General features: G+C 41.6%; 2 protein-coding genes across 2 annotated transcripts; both read left to right on the top strand.

The window, feature by feature from the left end:
* Positions 1-1059: 1059 nt before the first annotated feature.
* On the top strand, positions 1060-4440 carry LOC109486947 (NF-kappa-B inhibitor-interacting Ras-like protein 2). The gene is made up of 7 exons (XM_019790861.1): positions 1060-1216; positions 1951-2046; positions 2367-2414; positions 2768-2863; positions 3191-3281; positions 3595-3681; positions 4014-4440. The coding sequence occupies exons 1-7, from the start codon at positions 1118-1120 to the stop codon at positions 4073-4075; spliced, it is 579 nt and encodes a 192-aa protein (XP_019646420.1). The 5' UTR covers positions 1060-1117; the 3' UTR covers positions 4076-4440.
* Positions 4441-5914: 1474 nt separating this feature from the next.
* Positions 5915-14357, top strand: LOC109486918 (dual serine/threonine and tyrosine protein kinase-like). The gene is made up of 12 exons (XM_019790824.1): positions 5915-6115; positions 7532-7742; positions 7886-8172; positions 8433-8573; positions 9173-9370; positions 9779-9885; positions 10093-11283; positions 11406-11467; positions 12503-12569; positions 12871-13024; positions 13443-13646; positions 14151-14357. Exons 1-12 carry the CDS (start codon positions 5915-5917, stop codon positions 14355-14357), a joined length of 3030 nt encoding a protein of 1009 aa, XP_019646383.1.
* The last annotated feature ends 1401 nt before the right edge of the window (positions 14358-15758 follow it).

Below are 15758 nucleotides of genomic sequence, written 5' to 3'. Positions count from 1 at the left end.
ACCGTCCCCGGGTTAACGCTACTGTTATAATACAGAAGACGTCTTAATATTAAAGAGGAATTTTTATGGGTTCACCACACCACGAAGTGGTGTGGTGAAACCATATTGCTTTTTCTGATGTTTCTTCTCCTCCTTCTCCTCCTTCTTCTTCTTCTCCTGCCATTTTTAAATGGATTCAGCTTCTTCATTTTAGGGCCCAAGGTCCTGAAATTTGGTATGGAGGTACAGTGGGCAAATACCCCTAGGCGTTTTTTAAATTATTGTGATACAGGCTTTTAGAATGGTTTTATTTGAGTTTTTTGGCTGTGTTATAGCAAATGTATTACTGTGTTAGTCTGCCTTGTTTACCACGTTTGGGCATGAGTCATCACAATGGAATGCAGGGCATCAACCAATAGGCATGCAGCTTTCCTCTATACTTCTTGCTGATTGGCTGTTGGGATTTAACTTGATTAACACCTGCACAGAAGCATTTCCATACGGACAGTATGTCTGTATTCAAGTGTTTTGGTAGGTATTTCAAGCTTTCCTGCTCCAGCATTGGAATGCCGGGCATGGTACGTTTTTTTTTATTTTGAAAATCAACAGTTTGCATTATGCAATTAAAAATCCTAACCAATAAAGTAGGGAATAGCTATCCAACTGTTGTTTTAGTTGTATTTTACTTCATATTATAGTTATATCAATGTAACGTTAAATCATTGTTTTCCCTTGTGTTTCCCATTCTTTCCCTGCCATGTCGTAAAATGTGGTGAACCCATCGCTGTATTTGCTCCAAAGCAAATATTGGCCTTTCTAGTTATATACCTAAATTTTGATTGTAGTTTATAAAACGTAACGTGAATATTTTTTTCGGGGTAGATGGCTGTAACGTTACATGTTGTAAGCATAGGGACCACAGATAAACGCAATAATGCGAACCACTGCCGGTAACTTTACCGCTTTTTTTCCAGAATTTTGTGAATTTCAAAAAAGTTACAGTATAAATATGAGATGGTAAAAATATGGATTATTATTTATCTACATATATCTAGTCAGTAAAATTGTTTTTTTTTTTTAGAAATGGACTCACGTGAGTGACAAAGTTATTGCGTGTTGATGCGGTGGCTGAGGGAAAATGGGGAAGACGAGCAAAGTTGTCGTCTGCGGGCAGGTTTTGAGCGGGAAAACGGCGGTTCTGGAGCAGCTCATCTACGGGAACCACACGGCGGGAACGGTAAGGGTCGGCTACAGGAGTTACAGACGACAAAAAGCACCACTTTTGTGGATAACGTGGTTTTATGGGTGAAAATCGTGCTATGGCGGCAGGTGGGGAGGGGGGCGTTCCGACCCTACAGAGAAACGTTGTTTATTTACTTATTTACAGGACGTTATGGTCGAATCGGAGGTCCAAATGGTCTCCCTGCAGACTGGTTTCCACATGCTAGACATCTAGGGGACTGCCTGATGGTAGCCATTGGGGAAATACATAGAAAACAAAACCAGGGATAGGGAGAAATTCACAATTCTGAAAAAGTACTGTGTGACTGTGAGAGTAGAATTTTATAGAAACAGTAAACAGTCCTGGTCCAGGTGATCGAACCCACGCCAAACCCGAGTACCAGTTCACCTGCCAACACTCTAAAAATTTGGGTAAAAGGTCTACTGTAGACCCCTCAGTGGGGTCAGTTGGTAGTGCCTATAAACTCCCCCACCATTACAGTACTACTGTCAAACCTGCCCAGGAAGACCACCCTGGGGACTGAGGTAAAGCTAAGGTTGTTTCCATGATAGGTGACCACCTTGGTGTGTGGGTGTCGTAAGCTGGCTGCCCAAGTTCGGCGCGGGTTCGATTCTTGGCGTCCCAGGAGTCAGGGGTTTTCCTGTTGTTTCTACTTGCTCAGGACTGTTTGTTGTCCTCCATGTCTTGACACTGGAGACGTGAGATTTTGATTTTGCTGTCCCCTGCAGCAGCTGTTCCCGACTATTGAGGACATCTACGTGGCAAACATCGAGACGGACCGGGGCGTCCGCGAGAAAATCAGGTTCTACGACACCGCAGGGCTGGTGAGTTAATATTAACCTCTTTAACTAACTTAGAAGTTGACGGGGCCGACATCGTCTACCAGATACCTTTGACCCAGTGTTGACGTCACACTTCAAAGAAGCCACGTGACAAGCCTCACTGGGTCAGTCTACTGAGGAAGACCAGAGTGACTGGTTGAAAGTGAGAGAATTTTTTGTGTTGGATCAAAAGTTTTAACTCTAATTTCTGAACATGTAACTCATAACATAAGTTGATATCAACTTTGTACAGACTGGAAAGTATGGTGAGGCAATGATATTACTTGTAACTAACTTCTACAACTGCTGTTGTGTGATTTCAGAGTTCGGCCAATGCAGAGCTGCCCAAACACTACATCACTCTGGCAGATGTAAGTACTATACAACACTGTTTATCACATTTTGTGCAGTCTTGCAAGATAATATAGTATGTGCCACTGTTACAAAAACTGTATACTCATGAATGGTGGTTATACTTTTCACCACCAATCCAGACTCAAAAAATCAGTCAAAAAGTTATCAATAGGTTTTATCAAAGATCTAGCTATGAAGGAAAAACTGACATATTATGCCCCAGTATACCCATGACTGTTCAATGTATGTACACCATACTGTGGAATAGGTTAGGGTTTGGGTTGTGTCCTTGTACAGTATGACAGACCAGGTTTGGGTTATAATTAGGGCTATGGTTGGGGTTTACCAGTATGTTGTTTATGTTGTGCAGGGTTTTGTTCTGGTGTACAGCACGACCGACCGAGAGTCCTTCAAGAGAATCGACCTGCTGAAGAGAGACATCGACGCTGCCAGGGAGAAGAAAGAGGTCAGGGGTGAAGGGTTAAGGGTCATAGGGCATGAGAAAAAGGCCTAGGATATCCTCCATTTTCACAAACAATTTTTATCAGACTAATTTGAAATCAGTCAGTGAGTCTGGATGTACATACATTTTGTATACTGTGTAGTTAGATGTCAGAAAGAAAATTTAATAATATATATATATATAGTTTGAAGACATACAGTAGCCTGGGTGCCATCTGATTTGTAACAGCAATCCTAAAAAAATTGGGGTTGCCGTTACAAATCAGATGTCACCCAGGCTAGAACATTCAGTGGTATGATGGAAAAATGTTTGTTTACTTCTGTTGCCCAGGTAACAGTAGTTGCCGTGGGGACCAAGACGGACCTGAAGGATCGGAAGGTGGAGCTGAGGGAGGCTCAGAACTGGGCTCAGAAGGAGAAAGGTGAGAGTCAATCAGGAAGGAGACACTTAGAATCACTCCAGTTTTACTGTTTACGAGGAGGGCAAAATTTCTAAGCTGATATATGTATATATGTACATGATATTTCTATCTCCATCTGTTGTAAGGAAATTGAGATGATTTTCAATTTTGTTATTGGCTCTGACCTCATGTTAATGAAATGTAACTGAATGTTGGAGGTTTTGAAACATGTCATTGGTTAAACATTTTGTTCAGTACCAAAACTACAGCTGCTTTCCTTACCTTATAATTCTTATCCCCCCCCCTCCTAACATGATGTCTCCTTCTGTTCCAGTTCGGCTGTTTGAAGTTTCGGTGAAGGACAGAAAAACCCTAATGGACCCTTTTGTGTTCCTGGCCAGCAAAATGACACAGCCACAGAGTACGTTTGGTTTACTTGCTATTACATTCATGAAAAGGGACCGAGGTATTGTTTTTGGTGTATGTGTGTGTGGTGTGTGTGTGTGCGTGTGTCTGTGTGTGTGTGTGGGTGTCTGTGTGTCTGTGTGCATGTTTGTGTTTGTATGTGTGTGTGTCTGTGTCTTTTGGGATATTTGTGATCAGCATAGTTTCTCTTTAATAGTTATTTTCATTTATGATACTTGTTTGACTATAATAACATTGGGTTATTATGTGGAATTTATCACATTAGTGTGTTAGTGTTGTTAGTTAAAATGTTGTATGTCTGATTTTGGAATTTGTTCCTCTTTGCAGCCAAATCCAGATTTCCAGCTTTGGGGCCAAAGGTCAAACAGACATCTATCAATGACAGCTGAGAGCCCATTGGACAATGGTCACATGACCTCTTCCTTACATATCTAAGACTTTAAGAGTTACCTTCGATCATCAGAAAAGGATGCTAGACGGCTTCCAAAACGTAGACGTAATTTCACAGAAAACTTTGTCCAGTGGTCAATATAATGGATAGAATCATGAAATATCAGTCATTCCTGGAAACCAGACTTTCATGAACATTTAATAGCAAATTTATTTCACTGTAGAGGTCAGTGAAAAGTTGATAAGTGTAAATATGTTATAATTTCCTTGTTTGTCTAAATTATAAATAACAGCAGAGCTGGTAACAAATGCTTTGAGTTCATAATGTTTCTTTTTATTTTTTTTAATGTAACGTGATATGATAGCACTACATGTACATGTTGGAATATACACCAAGGAGGTTCACCAACCGTTAGAATTATCTTTCAAATCAACTGATAAGTTAATGAATGTGTGGTGTGGAATTATATAATAATGGCTGAGTGGCTAGGTTAGCAGCACAAGATCAAGAGGTCAGAGGTCCAATTCACAACTATTAGTTTTTGCCTAGACACAGGTATGAATGTTGACACAAAGGAGATATGTATGGCAACTACTGTATCAATGAAACACTGTGCGAATAGCTCAGATGATCAAGATGAAGCAATCATTTAGTGTTAATTTATAAAGTCTGTCTGAAATATCTCAAAAGTAGCAAGTGAAGAACACCAACATTTGCACCCTCCCCTTGGTAGGTATTAATGGTTCATCCCTGTTTGTGATAAGAAGCCACCAATGAAGGTGTAACAAGCGTTACATCAGCATTTTCACTTTTGCTTAAAGTCAACAACATCAAACACACCGTGGCCAAAGGTCCAGGTTGTTAGCAAACTTTGCCCACAGTTGATTTGCACAAGCCACGCCACGCCACCATTTTGGAGCGCGCCCTTCCCATGTCAAGTACAGATCCTACAGCCTTCTGGAGTTTATGAAATTCCTTGGATGTTACCAGTTACCTGAAGAAAGTAGCAGCATCTGATCTAAGGTGAGTTGTTACAGCTTTTAGTACTTTACATGTATATGTGAAAAGTCCATTTCTTTATTCCTTTAAAGGTTAACTTTCTGTGTATTACAGCTGGTGCCACACGTATGCCTTTCTGTCTTGAATCCGGTTTACATTTATATTACGCATTCCATCATGTTGCCTTTCTAAATTTAAACTAACCAGTGCTTTAAAGCCTTTACAAGGCATTAAGCAAGTTTTAAGAATTTTTTTTAATGAAGTTAAACAGTAATACTGGTCTGGGTCAAACTTTGTCCTTAACTTAGTAACGTTTTAAATCTATCATACAGACTGTGAGAGCGTTTAATGCTCATTACTTTCCATGAAGGGAAAAAAATGATACATCACTAAAAATTATGAGTTTATGGAACTCATCGATCAATAGAGTATATGACGTTGTATATGTTCATTGATTTTTTAAGAGTACTTCATACCCCCCAATTGCTGTGGTATAGCCCAACCTGCGAGTCTGGGGAAAGTTGAACTATTTTTAGCCTGGAAAGTTTTCTGACATCTTGTTTAATCAGTTGAAACTTAGTTCCTGTTCATAGTGACCGCTTTTTCTCGGCCCCAAAAATTTGCTGTATGAGTGAAATATGCTGTATTTGCTTCCTTTTTTAACCCACCTATCATCATGTTGAATTTGTTTGCTATAGAATTGATACCAAATAACATTCAGCATGTGAGTCTATATATTGCTGTTCCTGTTTATGACAAAATTTATTACAACATTTGACATTTTTACAGGTCAGAAACATACAACAAAAGTGTGTGCCACTACATTGGTACAGTGACAATGGCGGAGAAAAAAGCCATTTCCACAGAGGAGGAGATAGACCAGATGAACTTTGGTGAGTTATATTGGCTCCTACAAGAAGATGGCACCACTAAGGACGACATGGTTAAACTGTCAAGTGAGGAGGCGGCAAGGGCAGAAGTGAAGAAGAGGATCAGAGACATCCGGGCAGCAGCAGCTACAAGCAGACGTCCTGGTCAGGTGGGAAAATAAACCCCTTAAAGTTAAAATTTTATACATCTCTGACATGTATCTGTAACCAAAGCTGTAACAAAATGTGTCCATTGTAGTGGTTCGTAGAATTCAGACTGGCTGTTTGAACATCATTCATAGGGCTGATTTCATACTTAATACATTTTACTAGTTTGTATATATGTTGTATAATCGTTTCATCTTCAAGTCAATCAATTGCAAGCATTCAAAAAGTGCAAATGTTTGTATCAGGCCAACATGAATCTACAGGAGCAAATAATAAGTCTTACTGTAACACCAGATGGGGTAATTAGGCCACAGCAAGTAATTTTTATGGATGATATCAGCGCATGCATTTATTTTTGCCTGAGGCCACATCATCTTAATTTAATGGATGACATCCTCTGAAGACCCCCAAACTTGTGCGCGCGGGCGAATAAAAAAAAATTCAGAGCAAAAATAAAAATGCTACTAAACCACAGGAATACAAAGCTGGTATTGTGAATTTGCGGTAGTACATAGCGATATACATGTACAATGTACATGACAAGCCAGCACATGCTGCCTTTTTGTGGAATTTATGAGTCGGCACTGTACGTATGTGCAGCTCTTGACTCGTGGAGCTTTGGTGCCATCGGTGCCATCCTCCAGGGTTACCACCGGCTCCGTATTGTAGCTAACTACGATGGACTACCCAGGCCAGAGCCTCAGAGAACGTGATCTTTTTTTCTTTTTCTCGAAAATCAATGCGCGCGGATCACTCACTCACTCACTCACTCACTGTCCGGTTTATCGTCTGTTGTTCCCCGTCTTCCGAGGGTCCATAAAATGGATGTCGTCCATAAAATTAAGTCGGTGTAGCCTGCCTGATTTTGAAAAAAAAAGGAATTTTGTTACCCTCTGACAGTGGTCAACGTGCCAAAAATTTGCAAAGGTGTCTGTTGCCGTGCTGGAACATGAATGGTGTGTAAATATGAAGATGTATGTATGAGAGAGAGAGAGATTGAAAACGTTAATTTTAAAGTTGTTTCAGTGAGAAATGGATGAAATATACAAGTAAATAAAAATATACAAGCCAGTATCATGGACGCCTGATCATGTCTTTGAGGCACCTTGTTTGCTGTGACTTTTACACTTCCACTAAGGCCACACCAAGTCATTTTGTTGGTTCTCAGATAACACTGAGTCCACCGAGGCATCAAACAGGTCCTCAGACTAAGCTTTGCTTTCATTAGGTTTTTAATAACCATATTTTCAAAAAACCTGAGAGCAACAAATTAAATTGGTGTGGCCTAATCATTCATCATTCATTGCTTGCTGAAGTTGTTTATTGTCACACAGAAGTATGGAATAGAAAAGGGTAAAATGGAGTCTAGGTAAATGATACTTTTGAAAATTTGAACCTATAAGTACTTTCCTCCTTAGGCTGCAGACAAACTGAGGGAAATTAAGGAAGCACACAACGCAAAACGACAACGCCTGGCAGACTGCTGCAAGGACATTACTGCCTACCTTCCCAAACTGGATGAGCGTGTTAAGGACAAGCTGAAGATTCAGTTTGGTCGTGAGGTGGAAGACATCTCAAAAGATGTACAGAGTCACTTAGACAAGGACGAATGTCCTATTCTTGTTGCAGGTAGGTTTTGTCAGCAGATAGATTCTTAGGATCATGACATTCATGTTCTGTACTGAAATGGCCTTCAGAAAGTGTGTATTGATGGGATAATCCTTACTGACAAAAAATTGCACAAAGAAGCTATGATCATCTTTCCCTTTCAGGAGAAACCTCCTCAGGAAAGAGCACCATCCTGAACCTGCTGCTGGGAGAGGACATCCTGCCTGTGGCTCATAGCAGCTCCACCTCCACCATCTGTGAGGTGAAGTATGGAGAGAACAGGCGAGCTGTGGTCCATCTGCGCAAGGCCAACAAGCAAGGGGAAAGGCATATAACCATCCCACTGGACGGCACAGAGCTGAAAAGCTACATGCATGTGAAAGGAGCCAGCCGAGACATCCTTCCTCCAGCTCAGTGGATTGAGATCTTTCTGCCTCATCCTCTTCTTCAAGTAAGGCAGACTTGTCAAGGATTTTCAGTGCTGTAAGAAAGTGTAGTTTAGTAATGAAAATGAAAATGAATTTAAGGATAATTTCTTGCTTGGAATTTCCATTCTTTGGTCATGGCCACTAAAAATTGTAAAAGAACTCAGAGGTTGTACTAATTACTTACACAATAAAATGTATATGTAGCTATGGACAAAAGGTTATCAAATATAAAATCTGGAGTCATGAAATTATGAAATAGGTTTTTTTTAACATTTACTTTCAGGGAGGAATAGTTCTAGTGGACAGTCCAGGAGTTGGAGAAAATGACAAGATGGACAAAGTTGTTGCTGACTACATGCCAAAAGCCTTTGCCCTCCTGTACATCATCAACAGCTCCAATGCTGGAGGAGTGCAGCAGGACAGGGTAAGGCCTGGCTTACTTCGTAGTACAATTTATTACAGATCTACTAAATATCCAGGACAATCTGGCTTTGGAATTTCGCATTCTGTCAAACTTGTCTAAGACCTGTGGGATGGAGGAAAGGAGATCTTTATAAGACAAGCTAAGTCTTCTGATACTATTACAAAAAGCATGGCACAAGACAAGGCAGAGAACAAAAAAAATGCAGCAAAATTCTCACTCATTTTACAATAGACTGCCCCATTGACCCAAAGTAATTACATTGTGCAAAGACCGTCATGCTGTCGAAAGGCAATGGCAAATTAGGTGATCCCATCAAGATTTCTCGATAGTTGTCATCAACAAACATTTTCTGCCACACACTTGAACATGATGCAATATTCAGAGATTAGGCCATATGTGGTCCCAACTTGTGCTGATATGGGTCGTGTTGGACGTAGTGGTTCATTTATGGGGAAAGTTAGTCAAGCAAGTTTAACTCTAGATGCCATTGAGATTTTTACAAAAAAAATGTTTGGTAGTACTGTGAATGATTCTAATAAATGAATAAAGGCCATTGTGACTAATAAATGTTTGTCATGCATTTTCTTACTTTAATGCAGTTGGGTCGACTTCTTCAACTGTATAAAAAGAACAATGCTGATGACTTTGACCCAGAATCAGCCATGTTTGTGTGCAACAAGTGGGACTTTGTGCCTCCAGAGGAGCAAGACGAGCTGAAGACTGAAACACTCAGGAAGCTGTCAGCGATGTGGGATGGCCTGGAGGAGTCACAGGTGTTTTTTGTGTCCACAAAAAAGGCAAGACAAGATTTAATATTTTACTAGTACACACCAGCTGACATGTTTTGCTGACCATGACGCAAATACGTGTGACTCTTAAGTTGCCTTCATTTTAAACAATTTAGAATACTTTACTTATAAACTCAAATACCATTTTGTAATAAACTGTTTGTTGTTGGAGCAAAGAAAAAAAACAGCTTCTGATACAGATAGAAAATATCAGCAGTGGCTGAAAGCAGTGGAATTGTAACAAAAATGTCATTTTATCAGTTCTGATTTGCTACCATTTTTAAGACTCTGCATAACTGTATGGTGTGTTAATTTATCTCTCTAGCTTACGATTTACATTGTACATAGCATTTTTTTCTGGAGATCCCTCAACTAAGTACTAAATGTTTGATATACATTTACCCATCCTTGCTGCAGGCTGTGAGATTTCGAGTGATTTTCTCTGAAGACTTCTGCAAAGTGCTGGATGGTCTGGACTTTCTGATGTCAAAGAGTCTGGACATCAAACTGGAAACTCAGTACAGGTGGGAAACATTGTACATGCTGTATGGTTCATGTCTTAGTATAAGATAATCAGAGACTTTATGTTGAGTAATGCAGAGACTTGTAATATTTCCAACTTTTTGAAAACTCTAGCATCAAAAAGGAGTAACATGATTGGGCTCCAACCTGAAAGTTTATTAAGGAAGTCAGCCGACTGTAAAGAACTTTGTGTCTCATAAATCTTTCAGGTTGCTGTCTCGACTTTTGAGTGAAGCTCTGGTCCACATTAAGGTGCAGTTAACTGTTACCCATCAACATCTGACTGAGGGGGATAAATTTAGAAAATGTGATGAGGCAAAACAACATCTACAATCATTTCAAGGGAGCTATAAACAGAGCACAGAGAAACTAAACAATGAGTTGAGGGAAAATGTGGAAACCACAAAGAGTATCCTGTCTGACCTGGTGAAGAAAGGTGGCCTGAAAAAAGAAGTGATGGAAGTACAAAAGCTTCATTTGAGTCTCCCAGATGGTTCCATCACTACGAGAGATCAAGATCGCGAGTTAGTCAAGAGAGGTGAGGATTTCTCAATGCTGAAAGATCTGTACGAGGCCCTGCCAGGTATTCTGGCTCATTATGACTCATTTGAAAGGTCTGTTAAACCAAAGGAAATGTTGGACTCCTTTAAACGGAAATTGAAAGAGGTAGCTAATTCGTTGGAGAAAGCCCAGCAGCATGTAATGGAAATCATCACAGGCAGCTCCTTACCTGTGTCCCGCATGCAAGTTCGTGACTTTCTGTCCCAACCCAATGCATTCATCAGAGGTTTGAGGAAGACATTCTTGCTCTGGTCAGGAAGGTTGAGTGCAGCACATGCATATGCATACGTGAGAAAATGGAAGGCCAGCAGCAGCACTGTGTCCATACTCAAGAACTACTGGAAACAAGCACCCGAAGGCACACCCCTGGTAGACCTCCTGATGCAGGCACTGTCATCAAAGGATGAACTGATCACTGAGCTGGCTGACAGGCAGATGCAGCCACAGCGAGACTTGATGGCTCTACTGGAAGATGACTTCAAAAAGATGAAGGACATTATGGAGCAGACAGTAGACCAGACCTTCAAAGACACCAGAAGCAATGAAATAATCAAGCAAACCTATGAGCCACAAAGTGAGGGCATCAACAGCTTCCTGGGCCAGCTGGCAATGTTCCACCTGACTGAGATGAGAAAGTATGAGTATCCCCTGGACAGCATCACAGGTTGGACGGATCCAAGGAACAAGATAGGAGGCGGATCCTTTGGTGAAGTGTACCGAGTCCAAGTCCCATGGAAGGGAGCAGAGACACCAGCAGCACTGAAGCTTGGACTCATGCCATATGACATCATAACAGCAGAAACTGCCTGGGACTTCCTGCAGGAGGAGGAAACCATACGGTAAGCTGAGCTCTCTCAAACAACTCTCATCAAATGTCTCACTTATGCTTTTAGTGATGCAGGTAGGCTGCATCAATATTTTGAAAATTATGTTTTCACTGTCAAAAATCTGTTTATTCCAGGAGGCTGACGGGGGACCACATTGTGGAGTACTACGGTACTGCATTTAAGAGAATAAAGGCAGATGGACAGCCAGAAGGACAGCCAGTTGGACAGCCAGGCAGACAGCAAGGTGGACAGACTGGCAGACAGCAAGGTGGACAGCCAGGTGGACAGCAATGTGGACAGCCAGGTGGACAACCAGGTGGACAGCCGAGCAGACAGCCAGGTGGACAACCAGGCAGACAGCAAGGTGGACAGACTGGCAGACAGCCAGGTAGACAGCCAGGTGGAAAGCAATGTGGACAGCCAGGTGGACAGCCACGTAGACAGCCAGGTAGACAACTAGGTGGACAGCCTGGCAGACAGCCAGGTGGACAACCAGGCAGACAGCAAGGTGGACAGACTGGCAGACAGCCAGGTAGACAGCCAGGTGGACAGCAATGTGGACAGCCAGGTGGACAGCCACGTGGACAGCCACGTAGACAGCCAGGTAGACAACCAGGTGGACAGCCTGGCAGACAGCAAGATGGACAGCCAGGTAGACAGCAAGGTGGACAGACAGGCAGACAGCCAGGCAGACAGCCAGGTAGACAGCAAGGAGGAGGGCCGGGTGGACAGCCTGGCAGACAGCTAGGCAGACAGCAAGTGGGGCAACCAGGCAGACAACCAGGTGGACAGCCAGGCAGACAGCACGGTGGACAGCCTGGCAGACAGCACGGTGGACAGCTAGGCAGACTGCCAGGTGGACAACCAGGCAGACAGCAAGGTGGAGAGCTAGGCAGACAGCAAGGTGTGCAGCCTGGCAAACAGCAAGGTGAACAGCCTGGCAGACAGCAAGGTGGACAGCCCAGTGGACAGCAAGGTGGGCAGCCGGGCAGACAGCAAGGTGAACAGCTGGGTGGACAGCCCAGTGGACAGCAAGGTGGACAGCCAGGCAGACAGCAAGGTGAACAGCCTGGCAGACAGCAAGGTGGACAGCAAGGTGGACAGCAAGGTGGACAGCCGGGCAGACAGCAAGGTGAACAGCTGGGTGGACAACCAGGTGGACAGCCGGGTGGACAGCAATGTGGACAACAATGTGGACAAGAAGGGGGACAGCCAGACGGACAGTCAGATAGATTGAGACTTGGACTGGTCATGGAGCTATGTGACGGCACACTGGAGAGCAGGATCATTGGACAGAAGTAAGGGTTAAATATGATTGTTGACTTTAAAGGCCCTGCTAGCACATTTACTCCATTCATATTGCAATGAAAGAACACTATCACCAACAGTTTTATCCCTTGAAGACAAAAAGAACAGGAATCATACATCCCATCAAAAATATAGCACTGTGTGAATTCACAGCAATATTTTCTTACAATGAAAACTATATGTTGCAAAAGCCAACATTCCTGGGAAAGTGTTATGTCGACATAATTATAGCATCCACTGACCATGACATGTCGTCTAAAAACCATGATATTATATATGTTACAGATGCAGAAACCGTAACCCAGCCTGGTGGGGTTCTTACCCAGAGAAGCAGGCAGCAGCCTTCAGCTACACCAAAGACAAGGCCATACAGCTGTGTGAGGGACTTAAGCAGATCCATGATGCTGGATACATACACAGGGACCTCAAACTCACCAATATACTGGTATGTTGTATGCAGCAATGTGTTTTAGTAGACCACCTCCTCTGACAGTAAGTTGTCATAGACAGACCACATCATTCTGTAACTGATTGTGAATAAAGGACTCAAACCACAGCAGGCAACCAGACAGTCCACACATCTCTTCTGCTTTTAGCATCTTTACATTCTGCTAATTTAAAAAACATATGACCTTGTACATGTACATGTAATACCGATTGAGTTGCATGCATCATTCTTAAGTCTGCAATCTCTGATTACCTTGTGTCTCAATTTTTAGACTTCCTCTTTTAAACATAATGTACATTGTATCATCATCATACTACCTTGAGATCTTTTCTTTATGGTTACAAAGTATGTTTTGAAAATTGTTGCAAGTAAACTGTTGGCAGGTAAGGTTTGTTTCATATCTGCACTTGTCAAGGTGACAAAGTACGGCACAGTGAAGCTTGCTGATGTTGGACAGACCAAGCGAGAGGATAAAATCACAGGCACCATAGCCGGAACTGCCATCTATGCAGCCCCTGAGGTGAAGGAACAGAAGGTTTACGACAAGAGCGCTGACATTTACAGTCTGGGCCTCATCCTGTTTGAAATGTGGTACGGCAGAACTCTATATGGACACCAGGTCAGTCAGACTGTGTGCAGATTTCTCACTTTTCTCCAGGTTACTGTCTTAAAACCTTTTAGTACACAAATGTCTTGTAACATGTACATGTACCTGTAGGCATCCTTCCATCTCGAAAGGTGGAAAACATGTACCACATGACATAGGACTGGTCTTAATTGTAATGTTTGCACCGAAACCATTTACCAGTTACCTTAGTTTACAGTGCAAATCAAAACATAGCTAACCAGTATCTAGAGAAAATGTTGTGTACATTTTTGTAGCTGCCTAAATGCTTAGGCCAGAACTGGCCCCTTGCTCCTCTTCATTTTTATCATGTATAACGTTAAGATTCTTAAAATGTTTTGTACTACATCACATTGAAAGTCTGTATTCATGTAGCGCTTCAGAATCTGTAAAACAGGATTTGTCTGGTTCAGCTGTACCCAGAACTAGTTCTGCCTGAGACAGATCACAATGCAATTATTATTATATATTTATAATAATCTTTAATTGTTTTGTCAGGATATCACTTACATCAAACAGATGGAAGAAGACAGGAAGGAAGGGAAAGACATCAGGATGCCACAATGGCAAGGAACAGTCCCCCCCATTCCTGAATGGAACAGGCTGATCCAGGACTGCCTCAAGAAGGATCCAAAGGAACGACCAGAAATACAGGAGTGTCTGGACAGAATGAAAGCTATGAAGCTTGAGCAGACCAAAAAATAGACTGATTCAGAAGTATATTTAGTTTGGTTTGGTAATGACTGTTCTTTGTCATCAGTAACCAAAATACATGTAGTGGTGATTGTGCTTTGTTGGAGTAGTGTTTCTATTTTGGCAGATTTAATTTATACACGTGACATTGTTTACAGGCTGGCTTTCAATGTTATCTTAAAAGTAGCCTTCGAGGTATCCATCAAGCTGTTCAAAAAGGATACAAGGTAAATTTTACTTGACATCTTGTATAGCTTTTCTACTACAAATGGGAAACAGAGTGAAATGTTTTAATAATGAATTCAAAGTTCATCTATGTTGGTAGTAAAATGTTGAACTTTATTCCAACACAAGGGTTACAGAGAGATCAAATTTTCAACAACCACTGTCGCCTTCATCAGGATAATTAATGACCAATCACTTCCGAACCTACACTCGTGAGAGTTACGGTTTACAGACACAGGCTTTATGGATACATATTGTAAGCAATTGATAAAAAGTGCTAGGGAGTTTACATTGTATATTGTTGTTAGTGTGGCATCTTGTGCTTAAACAAACATATCCCTGCAGCTTGCAGCATTATTTGTCCAGTGGTATAGATGGAATCATGAAATATCCTTCATAACTGAAAGCCATGCAGACTTTTAAAAATCTTACTGTAGACATTAGTGAAAGGTCAAGGTAAATATGTTATAATTATGGTATTACATGTCGCATGTACCAGTGAGTACCTCTGCATCAAATTCCTTGCTAATGAAGAGCAGTGCTGGTAACAAATGCTTTGGGTTGAGGATGATTGTTTCTTTTTAACGTAACATGAGGTGACAGCACTACAATGTACATGTAACATGTTGGAAAATACATTGTACACCAAGGAGGCTCACCAACAGTTAGAATCAAGTGACTGGGTGATCTAGAATGGCTGAATGGCATGGCTAGCATTGGATCTAGAAGTCACAGGTTGGATTCACTACAGTTATATGTAGTTTGTGGGGGCCTGCATACCCTTTATCGTGAGCTGTAATCAGGCATTTTTAGTCTTTGTAATCCGTAGGCAGCTTCCCCAAAATTCAATGTAATTTGTAATTAGTACATTAGCCAGAAAGCATAAAGTCGTAATAATTAGCTGTGAGACTTTAACAAAATTCATAATGGGCGGTGAAAATTTTGTGTAATTCGTAATCACTTATGCGGGCCCTCACTTGTACCTGGACACAGTAATGCGAACTAAGGGGTAATACAACTACGTTGTGTCAATGAAAAATAACTGAAATAGGCCAACAAAATCAATTATTATTTTAGAGGCTGTCAGAAATAGCTCAAACTACTAAGTGAAGGAACATGCACTAATGGGCACATCTGCCCCTCCCCCAGGTATGTTAATGGTTCATCCCTCTTTGTGATAAGAGCCAC

Source organism: Branchiostoma belcheri, unplaced genomic scaffold, assembly GCF_001625305.1.
Source record: "Branchiostoma belcheri isolate BF01 breed outbred unplaced genomic scaffold, Haploidv18h27 scaffold84, whole genome shotgun sequence".
Taxonomy (NCBI): domain Eukaryota; kingdom Metazoa; phylum Chordata; class Leptocardii; order Amphioxiformes; family Branchiostomatidae; genus Branchiostoma; species Branchiostoma belcheri.
The sequence above is the reverse complement of the archived record's forward strand: the minus strand, read 5'-3'. Positions and strand labels throughout refer to the sequence as shown.

What these genes read in the sequence shown, in the direction of transcription:
- LOC109486947 (XM_019790861.1), top strand. Translation starts at nt 1,118, where the DNA reads ATGGGGAAGACGAGCAAAGTTGTCGTCTGCGGGCAGGTTTTGAGCGGG. An exon ending in GGAACCACACGGCGGGAACG is followed by an intron (nt 1,217 to 1,950) that starts GTAAGGGTCGGC and finishes TGTCCCCTGCAG; the next exon opens with CAGCTGTTCCCGACTATTGA. An exon ending in CAAAATGACACAGCCACAGA is followed by an intron (nt 3,682 to 4,013) that starts GTACGTTTGGTT and finishes TCCTCTTTGCAG; the next exon opens with CCAAATCCAGATTTCCAGCT.
- LOC109486918 (XM_019790824.1), top strand. Translation starts at nt 5,915, where the DNA reads ATGGCGGAGAAAAAAGCCATTTCCACAGAGGAGGAGATAGACCAGATG. An exon ending in CAAGCAGACGTCCTGGTCAG is followed by an intron (nt 6,116 to 7,531) that starts GTGGGAAAATAA and finishes TTTCCTCCTTAG; the next exon opens with GCTGCAGACAAACTGAGGGA. An exon ending in AGCAGGATCATTGGACAGAA is followed by an intron (nt 12,570 to 12,870) that starts GTAAGGGTTAAA and finishes TTACAGATGCAG; the next exon opens with AAACCGTAACCCAGCCTGGT.